This window comes from Haematobia irritans, chromosome 3 (genome assembly GCF_050003625.1).
Source record: "Haematobia irritans isolate KBUSLIRL chromosome 3, ASM5000362v1, whole genome shotgun sequence".
Lineage (NCBI taxonomy): Eukaryota > Metazoa > Arthropoda > Insecta > Diptera > Muscidae > Haematobia > Haematobia irritans.
The window spans coordinates 212,163,802-212,180,449 of NC_134399.1; the positions used below are offsets into that span (position 1 = coordinate 212,163,802).

The window sequence follows — 16,648 nt, forward strand, 5'->3', positions numbered from 1 at the left end:
TTGGTTGAAATTTTGCACAGGGAGTAGAATTAGCATTGCAGCTATGCGTGCCAAATTTGGTTGAAATCGGTTCAGATTTAGATATAGCTCCCATATATAGCTTTCGCCCGATTTATACTCATATGACCACAGAGGCCAATTTTTTGCTCCGATTAAGTTGAAATTTTGCACAGGGAGTAGAATTAGCATTGTAGCTATGCGTGCCAAATTTGGTTGAAATCGGTTCATATTTAGATATAGCTCCCATATATAGCTTTCGCCCGATTTACACTCATATGACCACAGAGGCCAATTTTTTGCTCCGATTTAGTTGAAATTTTGCACAGGGAGTAGAATTAGCATTGTAGCTATGCGTGCCAAATTTGGTTGAAATCGGTTCAGATTTAGATATAGCTCCAATATATAGCTTTCGGCCGATTTACACTCATATGACCACAGAGGCCAATTTTTTGCTCCGATTTAGTTGAAATTTTGCACAGGGAGTAGAATTAGCATTGTAGCTATGCGTGCCAAATTTGGTTGAAATCGGTTCAGATTTAGATATAGCTCCAATATATAGCTTTCGGCCGATTTAAACTCATATGACCACAGAGGCCAATTTTTTGCTTCGATTTAGTTGAAATTTTGCACAGGGAGTAGAATTAGCATTGTAGCTATGCGTGCCAAATTTGGTTGAAATCGGTTCAGATTTAGATATAGCCCCCATATATATGTTTTTCTGATTTCGACAAAAATGGTCAAAATAATAACATTTTCCTTGTAAAATCGCCACTGCTTAGTCGAAAAGTTGTAAAAATGACTCTAATTTTCCTAAACTTCTAATACATATATATCGAGCGATAAATCATAAATAAAATTTTTTGAAGTTTCCTTTAAATTGCTTCAGATTTAAACGTTTCCCATATTTTTTTTTTACTAACATTGTGTTCCACCCTAGTGCATTAGCCGACTTAAATTTTGAGTCTATAGATTTTGTAGAAGTCTATCAAATTCTGTCCAGATCGAGTGATATTTAAATGTATGTATTTGGGACAAACCTTTATATATAGCCCCCAACACATTTGACGGATGTGATATGGTATCGAAAATTTGGATCTACAAAGTGGTGCAGGGTATAATATAGTCGGCCCCGCCCGACTTTAGACTTTCCTTACTTGTTTTGTAATGTTTTTGTGCTGCAATATATCGTTTTTTGTCTTCCAAATCTTTAGTTCTTCTAAAAATTTTTAGCAGTTTGAAGCTCGCTATTCTTGCTCTGTTACATTCGTTATCGTACCATTTATATTTTGGTTCAAAAGACCGTTTTCTGCTGGTTTTTGGAGAAGATTGTTTTATTATTTCACATATCTCACTGAGACTCATTTGATTTGGGTCTGCAGCGTTACAAATATTTGCAAACAAAGTACTTTGGTATTGATCTTTAGCATAATCATTCCAAGTTATTTTTGGCAACAGTGACATATTTTCTATTCTTTCTAAATCGTATTTGAAAACTATTTTTACCATTATTGGGAAATGATCTGACCATATTTTGTTCTCAACAGCGAATAAAATATTATCTATTATTGGCAAAAGTCTTGTTTTATCTTCATCATTAGAATCATTATTATCCCTTTTATCATGCTCATCATCATAGTCATTATGGTCATGGCCACCACCAATAGGAATCATCAGATATTGTGGCCAATCTATTTTCGACCTCACCATGACCATTTTAATCTTGCCAAAATATCAAACATCTTGTGCAAACATTCAAGAGCCCAACCGAAGGCTTAATAATTTATCAAATGTTTGTTTGTTTTTATGACGATTTTCATTCTGGGGATATTGGAGACTTTTTTGCCTTGATAAAAGCAAAAATATGTTGGGCAGAATGTTACATGTTGTTGTTGTTGCTCTTGGAACATGGGTGAGAGATTTAATATAGCCTTAGTGATTGGAGTATTATGGGTTGATTTTTTAACAAATGGTCCACAGAGAGATAGAAAGAGAGAGAGAGAGAGTTGTGCTATATTAACAATACAATAGAGATGGAGATAGGATTGTGTGTGGCAATGTATTTATATATACCAGAGGGAATTTTTAAAGCAACCGTTTGTGTTTATGTGTTAAGTCCCTCAGCCAGCCTTTGCATTTAGGTAATATACGTATGCTCGTGGATGTTTTGCTGGAATAAAGCAACATAAACTCCGTTTAAATTTTTCATGTTTATAAATAAAGTAAAATGCAATGCAATTTGGATCTTTCCATGCTCTGCTTTAATGAGTTTGGTTTAATAAGTGGGCACATAGGTTAGGTTAGGTTAGGCTCCCTAGTAGGCCCCCTAAATTTTGACTAATTATGTGTGTAAAATTAAGTATAAGAATAAAAAAAAAAGAGTCCAAAAGAAGAAAAAATATTTAACGTATAAATAATAACAGTTTGGCTGATAAGTCCCCGGTCTGACACACAGATGGCGTCGCTAATATTAAATGCATATTATTTTTATATAGTACCAACCTTCAAATGATTCGTGTCAAAATTTGACGTCTGTAAGTCAATTAGTTTGTGAGATAGAGCGTCTTTTGTGAAGCAACTTTTGTTATTGTGAAAAAAATGGAAAAAAAGGAATTTCGTGTTTTGATAAAATACTGTTTTCTGAAGGGTAAAATACGATGGAAGCAAATACTTGGCTTGATAATGAGTTTCCGGACTCTGCCCCAGGGAAATCAACAATAATTGATTGGTATGCAAAATTCAAGCGTGGTGAAATGAGCACGGGGGACGGTGAACGCAGTGGACACCCGAAAGAGGTGGTTACCGACGAAAACATCAAAAAATACCACAAAATGATTTTGAATGTTCGTAAAATGAAGTTGATCGAGATAGCAGAGTCCTTAAAGATATCAAAGGAACGTGTTGGTCATATCATTCATCAATATTTGGATATGCGGAAGCTCTGTGCAAAATGGATGCCGCGCGAGCTCACATTTAACCAAAAACAACAACTTGTTGATGATTCTGAGCGGTATTTGCAGCTGTTAACTCGTAATACACCCGATATGTGACAATGGATGAAACATGGCTCCATCACTACACTCCTGAGTCCAATTTCGACGAAATTTCCTATAGAAATAAAATTTTGACAACATTTTCCAGAGTAATCAAATTTTGACAAAATTTTCTATAGAAATACAATTATGAAAAAATTTTCTATATAAAAAAAAATTGATACAATTTTGCATAGAAATACATTTTTGACAAAATTTTCTATAGAAATAAAATTTTGACAAAATTTTCTATAGAACTCAAATTTAAAAAAAAATTTTCTATAGAAATAAAATTGTGACAAAAATTTCTATACAAATAAAATTGTGACAAAAATTTCTATACAAATAAAATTTTGACAAAACTTTCTACCAAAATAAAATTTTGATAACATTTTCTATAGAAATAAAATTTTGACAAAATTTACTATGAAATTTTTGCTAAATTTTCTGTAGAAATAAAATTTTTAACAAAATTTTCTATAGAAACAAAATTTTGACAAAATTTTCTATGAAATTTTGGCTAAATTTTCTATAGAAATAAAATTTTGACAAAGTTTTCTATAGAAATAAAATTTTGACAAAACTTTCTACAGAAATAAAATTTTGACAAAATTTTCTATAGAAATAAATTTAAGATAAAATTTTCTAAAAATATAAAATTTTGAAAAAATTTTCTATAGAAGTAAAATGTTTACTAATTTTTCTATAGAAATAAATTTAGACAACATTTTCTATAGAAATAAAAATTTGCCAAATTTTTTCTAGAAATAAAATTTTGTCAAAATTTTCTATAGAAATAAGAGTTTGACAAATTTTTTTTATAGAAAAAAAATTTGACAAATAGAAATACAATTAAAAAGTAGTTTTTTCGTTTGGTAGTTTTTTGGTAATATTTCCTTTATATTTTGGTAGATTATTTTCGGCTAGAGAGGCAACCGTGGTTGGAGCCCCCATAATTTATTAGTCGTTCAGAAAAAAGTTGGTGTCAATTGGTCGAAATAAATGCTTCAATTCGCGTCTATAACCTCGTGACAAGTAATTGATCGCCTATTTTTTCGGAAAAACTGGACATGTCACAATCGTAGCACTAGAATAACATCATACACAACCATTTGTTTGCGAGTTGTCTTCCAAGAATTCAGGCGCTCAAAACATCGATTTGATGGGTCATCCGCCGTATAGTCCTGAATTGGCACCGATTGACTTCTTTTATTCCCATAATTAAAAAATAAAATGAGAGGTCAACATTTTTTGCCACCTGAAAAAGCGGTTGATACGTTCACAATGCAAGTGTGGGAGATACCTCAAGGGGAGTGGTAAAACTGCATAGATCTTAATGGGGAATATTTTGAAAAAACAATAAAGCAATTTTCAATGATTAATATTTGTTTTTGTTCTCTAATCGCGAAATGTAAATGGCAACTCTCGTATGAAATAAACAACTCGGCATTTATTTAACATTGAAGTTTTCTTAACACCTCTTATTGGGAAACGCTTTATGGACTTTTGCTTTAAATACAAACTCCCACTATAACTTGACTGTCTAGCTTTTATGGATTGACCTCTTGTAAATGGCCTAACAAAAAGGGTACTTCAGTCTATATGAAAATCTTGAAGCATTTGTGGAATACTAAATTTTATTCAAACTGTCTGGGGATTTCATCTGAGTATTTCCAAAAACGTATTTGGCTCATGATTGGAATATATTAGATGGAAGTCAATCAATACGTGATAGTGATTTTAGGGTTCATATGAATATGAGTATTGGTTGACTTCTTTCCATAAGGCCAACATAATTCTCAGCAGTTTTTTTTAAAGCTCTAAGATTTTTCATTCTTTTTATTTTTTATGTGATAGCCGAATAAAGTCTCTCATACATACTAAAGTAAATTTTAGTTCTCAACATTTCCTAAGGAAGTCATTAAAATAATGAACCTAAGAATTTATGATCTTATAGGCTTAAATTATTCTCATGAAATTATGTAACATGTGTTGTCAAAACTCGTCAAAAACAAAAAAAATCTACAAAATGAAAAACCGACAAAGCACGTCGCTCTTACTCATGTTAACATATCCGGCAGTAGTATAGGCCAGAGCCTCTTTGCAGTTTTTCTAATATACTTGCAAATTGCTTAAAATTTACATGGCCTTCATTTGTCCACTTCAGGTGAGGCAACGACGTAGTCATTTATATGATTGACTGTACTAAAATAAACAAAATCCTAAAACTAATCGCAGGAAAAGAGGCAGTCATACCATGTACAGGTTAAAGCAGCTGCGTATATGTACAGCACTGAAGCATGCTATTAGATATAATGGTGAAATATAATTTGATGGAATTTTATTTATGGGTCAGGCCAGTAGAAGTGTGACATAATGGGTCAGGGATTTAAATTTTTTATCGATATATCGAAATGCTATATTCACATATAAAATATGTTATTGCCAAAAATGCAAATAAAATTGCCTCGGTTACTATTGACGCAATTTTTGTAGAAAATGTGTGTCATGAGATGAATGTTTATAGAAAAATTTTCTCATGAGATGAATTTTAATAGAAAAATTTCCTCATGAGATAAAACAAGTATATACGGCCGTAAGTTCGGCCAGGCCGAAATTTATGTACCCTCCACCATGGATTGCGTAGAAACTTCTTTTAAACACTGCCTTCCTCAATCGCATTACTTGGGTTGCGGTAACGCTTGACGATGGCAAGGTATCTTAAAACCTTCTAACACCGTCTTCCATCTTATGCCTTAGGGCCATTTTAAATAATCCAAAGCATATTTGCAACTTAACTCACAACATTCGTATAGAAATTATGTTTTTGACCGCCCGATTTACACTCATATGACCACAGAGGCCAATTTTTTGCTCCGATTTAGTTGAAATTTTGCACAGGGAGTAGAATTAGCATTGTAGCTATGCGTGCCAAATTTGGTTGAAATCGGTTCAGATTTAGATATAGCTCCAATATATAGCTTTCGGCCGATTTACACTCATATGACCACAGAGGCCAATTTTTTGCTCCGATTTAGTTGAAATTTTGCACAGGGAGTAGAATTAGCATTGTAGCTATGCGTGCCAAATTTGGTTGAAATCGGTTCAGATTTAGATATAGCTCCAATATATAGCTTTCGGCCGATTTAAACTCATATGACCACAGAGGCCAATTTTTTGCTTCGATTTAGTTGAAATTTTGCACAGGGAGTAGAATTAGCATTGTAGCTATGCGTGCCAAATTTGGTTGAAATCGGTTCAGATTTAGATATAGCCCCCATATATATGTTTTTCTGATTTCGACAAAAATGGTCAAAATAATAACATTTTCCTTGTAAAATCGCCACTGCTTAGTCGAAAAGTTGTAAAAATGACTCTAATTTTCCTAAACTTCTAATACATATATATCGAGCGATAAATCATAAATAAAATTTTTTGAAGTTTCCTTTAAATTGCTTCAGATTTAAACGTTTCCCATATTTTTTTTTTACTAACATTGTGTTCCACCCTAGTGCATTAGCCGACTTAAATTTTGAGTCTATAGATTTTGTAGAAGTCTATCAAATTCTGTCCAGATCGAGTGATATTTAAATGTATGTATTTGGGACAAACCTTTATATATAGCCCCCAACACATTTGACGGATGTGATATGGTATCGAAAATTTGGATCTACAAAGTGGTGCAGGGTATAATATAGTCGGCCCCGCCCGACTTTAGACTTTCCTTACTTGTTTTTATTAGAAGCAAGCAAGTCGAGCTGGACCGGTTATATTATAACCTGCACCATATTGTACATCTACATTTTCGGTACCATCTCAGACACGGATGCCACTAGTGCCAAAAATAATCTACCAAAATTAAAAAAAAAATTACCAAAAAGCTGTAGAATTTAAAAAAAATCCAATTTTAAATTATTTGTTTAAAAACAACTTTTTGTGTTGTCGTATCATTTGTAAACGTCCCAGAAAATGTCAAGCAAATTATAAGCCTAAAAGGGCGGCCTCTCTTCCGTCCAAATATCACAAAATCAAGTATCAACTATTAATATCGTAACCTCTCCCCAGTCCTCTGTAAATTTCAAGTAATTCGGTAAAAGTTTAATTGTTTCTCTGTATGTACTTAAGAGAAGCGGGTGTCTCCCTATGCCCTTTTATTTTTATTAAAAAATCAAGAACCTGATATAAATTTCAAAACCCATTTTTTCCGTAAAATTTCAATCGGGGGAGTTTAGTTTTGTTTGTACTTTCAAACAAAAAAATTCGGGCTGGCTAAGGGGTGGTCCCCCTCCCCGACCAAATATCGAAAAATAATGTAGCGGATTTTCGTCTAGATGCCAACCCCAACATTCAATGAAAATTTCAAGCAAATCGCATAATTTTGTTCCAAGTTTCAAAAAGTAGGGCAAGGGGGAGGTCCCCCTCCCCATCCACATATGAAATCATCGGGTACCCCATATTAATTCCATATCCTCACCACATGTTCTCTGTAAATCGCAGATAATTTAGAGAATTTTAGTTTTTTCACTGTACTTAAAAAAAAGTCGAACAAAGGGGAGGCCCCCCTCCGCCACCAAATATCGAAATAAAAAGTAGCGGATCTTTGTCTAGATGCCAACCCCAATCTTCAATGAAAATTTCAAGCAAATCGGTCAACTTTGGTCTAATTTTCAAAAAGTCGGACAAAGGGGAGGTTCCTCTCCGCGACCATATGTCAAAAAATGAGGTACCCTATTTTCAGCACATGAGTGCACCCCGCGATCTCTGAAAGTTTCAAGTAAATCAGTTCAGCCGTTTTCGCGCCAACCCGAAACATACAAATAAACAAACAAACAAACAAACAAATAAACAAACATAATTTGAATTTTATATATATATAGATTTTGACAAAATTTTATTTGTGTAGCACATTTTGTCAAAGTTTAATTTCTATAGAAGATTTTGTATAAAATTTAACTTCCATAGAAATCTTTATCATTTTTTTTTTTTTAATTTTGTTTCTATAAAAATTTATATCAAAATTCTATTTTTATAGAAAATTTTTTTCAAAAAGTTATTTCTATGAAAATTTTGTCAGAATTATATTTCTATGGAAAATTTTCTCAAAATTTTATGTCTATTGAAAATTTTGTTGAAATTTTATTTCTATAGAAAGTTTTGTCAAAATTTTATTTCTATAGAAAATTTATTCAGAATTTTATTTCTATAGAAAATTTTGTCAAAATTTTATTTCTAAAGAAAATTTTGTCAAAATTTTATTTCTATAGAAAATTTTGTCAAAAATTTTATTTCTTTAGAAAGTTTTTTCAATATGATTTTAGAAATAGGGTCTTATCGAAAATTTTCCAAAAATTTTGTCAACTATTTTGTATCGAAAATGTTTTCAAAATTTTATTTTTATGGAAAATTTTGTCAAAATTTTATGTCTATTGAAAATTTTGTTGAAATTTTATTTCTATAGAAAATTTGGTCAAAATTTTATTTATAAAGAAAGTTTTGTCAAAATTTTATTTCTATAGAAAATTTATTCAAAATTTTATTTCTATAGAAAATTTTGTCAAAATTTTATTTCTAAAGAAAAGTTTGTCAAAATTTTGTTTCTATGGCAAATTTTGTCAACATTTTATTTCTATGGAAAATTTTGTTAAAATTTTATTTTTATAGAAAATTTTGTCAAATTTTGTTCTAAAGAGAATTTTCTCAAAATTGTATTTCTATATAAATTTTTCTCTAAATTTTATTTGCATAGAAAATGTTGTCAATATTGTATTTCTAAAGAAAATGTTGTCGAAATTTTATTTCTATAGAAAATTTTTTTAAAATTTTACTTCTATAGAAAATTTGTTGAAAATTTTAATTCTGTAGAGAATTTTGTTAAGAATTTATTTCTATAGAAAATTTTGTAACAATTTTATTTCTGTAAAATATTTTGTGAAAATATTATTTATATAGAAAATTTTGACAAAATATTATTTCCATAGAAAATTTTGATAAAATTTTATTTCTATAGAAAATATTGTCAAAATTGTATTGATTGTTAAAATGTTATTTCTATAGAAAGTTTTGTCAAAGATTATTTTCTATAGAAAATTTTGTCAAAATTTTATTTTTTAATTATTATTTCTATAGAAAATTTTGTCAAAATTTTATTTCTGTGGAAAATTTTGTCAAAATTTTAGTTCTATGGAAAATTTTGTCAAAATTTTCTTTTTATAAAAAATTTTGTCAAAATTTTATTCTTATAGAAAATTTTGTCACAATTTTATTTTTATAGAAAATTATGTCAAAATGTTATTTCTATGGAAAATTTTGTCAAAAATTTATTTTTATAGAAAATTTTGTTAAAATTTTTTTGCTATAGAAAATTTTGTCAGAATTGTGTTTCTATAGAAAATATTGTCGAGATTTTATTTTATAAAAAATTTTGTCAAAATCTTGCATCTATAGAAAATTTCTTGAAAATTTTTTCTGTAGAAAATTTTGTTAAACATTTATTTGTATAGAAAATTTTGTCAAAATTTTATTTTTATAGAAAATTTTATCAAAATATTATTTATATAGAAAATTTTGACAAAATGTTATTTCCATAGAAAATTTTGATAAAATTTTATTTCTGTAGAAAATTTGGTCAAAATTTTATTTCTATAGAAAATTTTTCAAAATTTTATTTTTATAGAAAATTTTGTTAAAATTTTATTTTTTTAGATTTTTTTTTTAAATTTTATTTTATAGAAAATTTTATACAAGTTTTATTGCTATTGAAAAAAATTGTCAAAAGTTTATTTCTATAGAAAATTTTGTACAAATTTTATTTCTATTGAAAAAATTCGTCAAAATTTTTTTTCTATAGAAAGTTTTGTCAAAATTTTATTTCTATAGAAAGTTTTGTCAAAATTTAATTTCTATAGAAAATTTTTTCAAAATTTTATTTTTTAGAAAATTTTGTCAAAATTTTATTTCTATATAAAATTTGGTCAAAATTTTATTTCTATAGAAAAGTTTTCGAAATTTTATTTTTATAGAAAATTTTGTTAAAATTTTATTTTTTTAGATTTTTTTAAAATTTTATTTTATAGAAAATTTTGTACAAGTTTTATTGCTATTGAAAAAAATTGTCAAAAGTTTATTTCTATAGAAAATTTTGTACAAATTTTATTTCTATTGAAAAAAATTTGTCAACATTTTATTTCTAAAGAAAATTTTGTTTTATTTCTATAGAAAATTTTGTCCAATTTTGTCAAAACTTGTTTCATCAGAGAATTTTCTCAAAATGTGATCTCAAATCCTTTACGCAAATTCACAAAACTGCTTTAATGATTTATGATTTTCTTGGTTTATGTCGCTAATTTAATAAATTTGTGGTAAATTATTTTTGGCATGAATGGCATCCGTGATAATCGACCGGTAGAAATTTTCATAACTTAAAATTTCAGAAGTTTGGCATTTTCTGAATCTCCAAAGTGCCTCATCACATCAAATAAGGATACGAACTAAGTTGAACGAACAATTCTTAAGTTAAAATTCCAAAAATTTAGTAATCTTAAAATTGTTTATTTTCTAAGAAAATGTAGTGAAATCAAAATCAATTGATCCCCATGACATTTCGACAATATTATGGAAGCTCTGCTTTAGGCTACAATAAAATACATTTCAACTAAATTTTTTTTTTGTTCAAAAAAAGTTAAATTCACTGAAATTACTTTTGCAATTCAATTATTGCATGCCAATCTCAGCTAGTTTCTTGCTTTCACAAACTTTTTTTGTTGGGTGGAGAACCATTCAGATCCCTCACTTCTATTCAAATTCTATGGCATTCTTAGTGTTTGCAGTTATTGGCGTGTCAAAGCTTCAAACTAAAACTAAAATCAACTATTGAAACATCAATAACTCCATTGTAATCCATACGGTCGCCACAAACGAGTGAATTCAAATTTCACTATAAGCCTTTTGTTACCGATACCATGACAATTTGTAGACTTTTGTGTACAAATGAATGAACCAGCAGTTGCCTTTCAATTACAATTACATATAAAATTGAATAATTGAAATGCCAAATTGTTGAAAATTCTTGATATTTTCTAAGGCAAAGAAATTATATATAATTGATCTGCGACATAGTGAGCGGGGGTAGCTATACGTGAACGATAAACAAATGCATAATGCGCTGAGTTCAAATTGGTCAAAGCTAAAATTTTCCATAGCATTCATGATATATTTGCTTGGCTTTATTTGTGTAATTGTATTTAATTGTAAATACTTCCGTTTAATTAAATTTTTACACAATTATTCTATTAAAAGCTATAGTGTGTATGCAAGGCGGGCATGCAATTTTGACAAAACTTTCTATAGAAATAAAATTTTGCGTAAATTTTCTATAGAAATAAAATTTTGAGAAAATGTTCTATAAAAATAAAATTTTGCCAAAATATTCAATAGGAATGAAATTTTACAATTTTTTTATAGAAATAAAATTTTCACAAAATTTTCTATAGAAATAAAAAAAAATATTCTATAGATATGAAATTTTACGATTTTTTTTTATAGAAATAAAATTTTCACAAAATTTCCTATAGAAAAAAATTTTGAAAAAATTTTCTATAGAAATAAAAATTTGACAAAATTTTCTATAGAAATAAAAATTTGACAAAATGTTCTATAGAAATAAAAATTTTACAAATATTTCTATAGATATAAAAATTTGACAAAATTTTCTATAAAAACAAAAATTTTGACAAAAACTCTCTATAGAAGTCATGAGCTATGACTTCTCCCTTTTATTCTGTTAAAAGAAAGTGACCTGCCACTTTCTGCCAAGGTTTTAGTTTTCCCTTTTTTACAGAAAGTCTCATACTACTTTCTTCAAAAATTTTGAGAAAATTTTCTATAGAAATAAAATTTTGACAAAATATGCTATAGAAATAAAATTTAACAAAATTTTCTATAGAAATATTATTTTGCAAAATATTTTTTTTGTTTGGTAAATTTTCTGTAGAAATAATATTTGAAAAAAAAAATCTTTATACATTTTTGACACTTCTATAGAAATCAAATTTGGACAACATTTTCTTTAGAAATAATATTTTTTTATATTTTATATATGAAAAAAATTTACAACGTTTTCTATGTCCAAATAAATTTGACAAACATTCTTTTCCTTTATTGGTTAAGCTACATTTGAAGTTTAATCAATGCTTGGTTTTAAGCTGAAATCAAAAAAACAACAGAAATAAAATTTTGAAAAAAAATTTCTTAATAAAAAATTTTTACAAAATTTTCTATAGAAATAAAATTTTTAAAAAATTTTCTATAGAAATAAGATTTTGAAAAAATTTTCTTTAGAAATACAATTTTAAAAAAATATTCTATATATATAATTTTCTATAGAACTAAAAATTTAGCAAAACTTTCTATAGAAATAAAAATTTGACAAAACCTTATATAGAAATAAAAATTTGACAAAATTTTCTATAAAATAAAAATTTGACAAAATTTTCTATAGAAATAAAAATTTGACATAACTTTCTATAAAAATAAAATTTTGACAAAACTTTCTACATAAATAAAAATGTTGACAAAATTTTCTATAGAAATAACAATTTGACAAAATATGCTATAGAAATAAGATTTAACAACATTTTTCTATAGAAATAATATTTTGCAAAATATTTTTTTTTTTTGTTTGGTAAATTTTCTGTAGACATAATAAAAAAAATCTTTATATAAAATTTGTGACAAAATTTTCTATAGAAATAAAATTTTTGACAACACTTTCTTTAGAAATCAAATTTTGACAACATTTTCTTTAGAAATAAAATTTTGGCAAAATTTTATATAGAAATAAAATTTTGAAAAAAACTTTGTATAGAAATAACATTTTGAAAAAAAAATCTTTATAAAAAAATTTTGACAAAATTTTCTATAGAAATAACATTTTGACAAAATTTTATATAGAAATAAAATTTTGAAAAAAATTTCTATAGAAATAAAAATTTGACAAAATTATTTGTTATTTTGATCTCAGCTTAAAAACCATTGGGTTGACTATACTACAAGAGTAGCTTAACCCTATGGACTGCAAGATGGTTGGATGGACGCACTTTTCGGAATTACCACATTCCTCATCAGTTTCCTCTACTTGCAGCAAACATATCAACCAATTATTAAAACAAATTCTATAGAAAGAAAAGTTTTGACATTAGAATATTTTGTCAAATTTTTATTTCTATAGAAATGAAATTTTCTATACAAAAAAAAAAATTTTGTCAAAACTTTCTATAGAAATAAAAATTTGACAAAATATTCTATAGAAATAAAATTTTGATAAAAGTTTCTATAGAAATAAAATTTCAAGAACATTTTTTATAGAAATAAAATTTTATTTCTGATTGATTATCGTTGACCTTTTTATTTTATTTTTAAGCAATACTTATCATAGTTTCGGCTATAGGTCGATTAAAAAACATAGGATTGATGTTTTTATTTATTTTTTATTCTGGTGTGCACAGCTTCACACTCTGTTTTACATTGAATCTAAATTTCTCTTATGTTTTTGTATTGTATGTCTATATATTCGAGCACAGTTCTCAATGTCTTTCTTGTAATTCATTCTCTCGTCAGGTGGAGTGTTGATAATGTGCAGCATTTCAAGAGTAAATCTGCGTCTGTAGTTGTTTTCGGGTCTAGAATTTTTACGTTTGGCTTGTGACCTGTCAGCGCACAGTGAGCCGCAAGCGCTGTTTTTTGCTCCATGGGTTTTTCAGTGGCTTTAATATCCGATTTGTGAGAAGATAATCTAGTTTTCAGTTTTGTCATTGTAGTACCAATATATGTCTTTCTACATAAATTGGATTTGTCACCTTTACATTTAATCTTATAAATTTTTGATTTTAGTTTTAGTTTTACTAAATAATCCATTTACTGTTTTCGTAGTTTTTAACGCGAGCTGATATTTCTTTTTGTCGTACAAATTAGACTTGCGCAGTCTTTCCGAAAAGCCAGATATATATGTCACTGGCTTGTACATTTTAAGTTCTTTTTCGGTATTTCCATCTTTGTTGTTAATCTGCTTTGATTTTACTTTATATATTAGATTTTGAATTGTCCTTAATGGGAAATCATTATTGGTCAGTATTCTTTTGATTTTCTCTCCATTTTCGAAAAGAAAACTAGGATCACTAATGTTGAATAGTCTCCTGATGAAGTTCGTCGCAGTATTGATTATGATACGTTTGCTATGATTTGAATAAAAGTTAAATAGACGTCCCGAAGCTGTTGGTTTTTGGTACCAATTTAATTTAAGTTGATTGCCTTGTCTGTGTATTATTGCGTCAAGATATGGCAATTTTTGATCTTGTTCCTCTTCCTTCGTGAATTGAATTTGTCGATTGTAAGAGTTTAAAGCTTTTAGTGTTTCTTCGACGTCTGATCTTTTTATTATCGCGAATATGTCATCTACACACTTAGTTATTATACGTGGTTTAGTTATCTTCTCAAATACGTCGTCCAAAAGTTCCTCCATAATTATGTCAGCTATAATTGGTGAAGCGAAGGATCCCATGGGCATGCTTTTTAGTTGTTCATAAACCTTGTCCTCATATTTGAAATGTCTTGTATCCTTAATGAAAAATTTTACTAAATCTATGAATACGTCCTTAGGTATTTTTGTTTGGTGCTCAATCTTCGTCCATTTTCTTTCAATCGCCTGAATCGCCAAGTTTATGGGAATACTTGGAAACAGGGATACAACGTCAAAGGAGATTAAAATTTCGCCATCTTCTATAAACAGATTGTTCACTTTGGTCTTAAAGGCTATCGAGTCTTTCACATTCGAATCTTCCGTAATATTTTTTAATATGTTTACTATGTATTTACATAGATTATACGATGGCGAGTTAATTGACGAGCAAATAGGTCGTAATGGTGTTCACTCCTTGTGTATTTTTGGTAGTCCATAAATCCTTGGCGTTATTGCGGTCCTACTGGTCAATTTGTTTTTCTCCTGTGCACTAAAAATTGTGAAGGTTAAATAGTTTATCCACTAATTTATTATTCTTTGTCTGAAGTCTCGAAGTTGGATCCACTTTTTATCGCTTATACGTACACATATCATGTACAATCTTCTTCATCTTTAAATCGTAGTCCATTTTGTTCATTGTCACTGTTTTCCCCCTTTGTCAGCACTTAGAATGAGAATGTCGTCATTGTACTTTAAATATTTTCGTGTTTGTACCACTGTGTTTGTTATATATCTGGAGAGCGTGTTTTGGGGCCTAGTGAGAGTATCCATTGTACCTCTCTCGGTATATCTTTCTATGTCTTATTCACAAACCAATCGTTGTTAATGTTAATGTTTTGACAAAATTTTCAATAGAAATAATATTTTGACAAATTTGTCTATAGAAATAATATTTTACAATACTTTTGTGTTTGGTGGTTGTTTTGTTTAATTTTCTATAGAAATAAAATTTGGAAAATTTTTTCTTTATAACAATTTTCCATAAAAATAAAATTTGAATAAAATTTTCTATAGAAATAAAATATTGACAAAATTTTCTAAGTGCCTAGTTTCAGGATTACTGTAGTTTAGTCATATTGAATTTCATCCTGATCTTGAACATATATACTTTATATTATGGAAAACAATATTTCGGTGTGTTGCAAACGAAATGGCAAATTAGGCTTATACCAATATGCCTAGGTTGTTATATGGGTTGGTCCTTGAAAAAATACAGTAATTCCTGTTAATAAAAATTTTTCGAACTAAAATTTTTCTTTTCTACTACCCTACAAATTTAAAATATTTTCTCATTTTCTAAAAATTTAAAGAAATACCACAAAAACATTATATTCCATGTAATTTATTCTTCTATGGTTTCATTAGAATTCTTGGTTATTTTGTTAACCTCAATTTGTTAGTTCAGTTTACACGTTTAAATGGGTCATCATCCCATTTGTTTACATTAGCCTGTTAACCGAAGGGCATACATCCAGCTGTGCGTATACGTAATATTTCTCAGAACATTGCTGTTGCACATACATCATACGCACTGGTGTCCGAATGACTTCCCTTTGGGAGAGAGAGATAGAGGTAGAGTGTGTATGCGTAGTGTACAGAACACAAGACTAAAATTACAAAAACCCATTGCACTAACTACACATATACATACGAACGTATGTGGGTATATGAAACCCATTTTTCATGCTGCACAGTATGTACTTTAAATTAGATCGTTTAGTTGTTGGGGCCATTGGACTATGCCAAGGCAAAATTTCCCTTTTGACCAAGATGTAAAAACTTCATATTTCTATTGCATATGTAAAAAACATTAAAAATAACAAACTAAAACTATAAAACAACAAAATGCAAGGTATACAAACAGGATACAAGTATAGATTAAAATTTTTTTGTAAGGACATGACATCTACAAAATTTTATAGTGAATTTTGTTTTTTATTTTAAAAAAGATGAAGTTTTTCGAAAATGCTTTCTTTTCATGAAAAGTTTGACCTACATTTCTAAATATTTCCTTTTAAATTCTTAGCAAATGGATATTGTCATAAACAATTTTATTTTCTTTTTTCCCTTTGAAGACGTTTCTGAAGTTGCCTTAAGTGTTTGCTTT

General features: G+C 28.3%; 1 protein-coding gene across 1 annotated transcript; it reads right to left on the reverse strand.

Moving 5' to 3' along the window:
* Window positions 1–1,752: 1,752 nt before the first annotated feature.
* LOC142231414 (uncharacterized) lies at window positions 1,753–15,169 on the reverse strand. The gene is made up of 4 exons (XM_075302022.1): window positions 15,127–15,169; window positions 13,945–14,885; window positions 13,745–13,895; window positions 1,753–1,928 (listed from the first exon to the last, which is right to left on the reverse strand). Exons 1-4 carry the CDS (start codon window positions 15,167–15,169, stop codon window positions 1,753–1,755), a joined length of 1,311 nt encoding a protein of 436 aa, XP_075158137.1.
* Window positions 15,170–16,648: the final 1,479 nt, after the last annotated feature.

Excerpts from the sequence above, each read along its gene's own strand:
- LOC142231414 (XM_075302022.1), bottom strand. The coding sequence starts at position 15,169 with ATGGACTACGATTTAAAGATGAAGAAGATTGTACATGATATGT. Across the intron at positions 14,886-15,126 it reads GAAGATTGTACATGATATGT|TAAACATATTAAAAAATATT; the intron begins GTACGTATAAGC and ends GTAAATACATAG. Across the intron at positions 13,896-13,944 it reads CGTTAAAAACTACGAAAACA|ATTAAATGTAAAGGTGACAA; the intron begins GTAAATGGATTA and ends AAAATTTATAAG.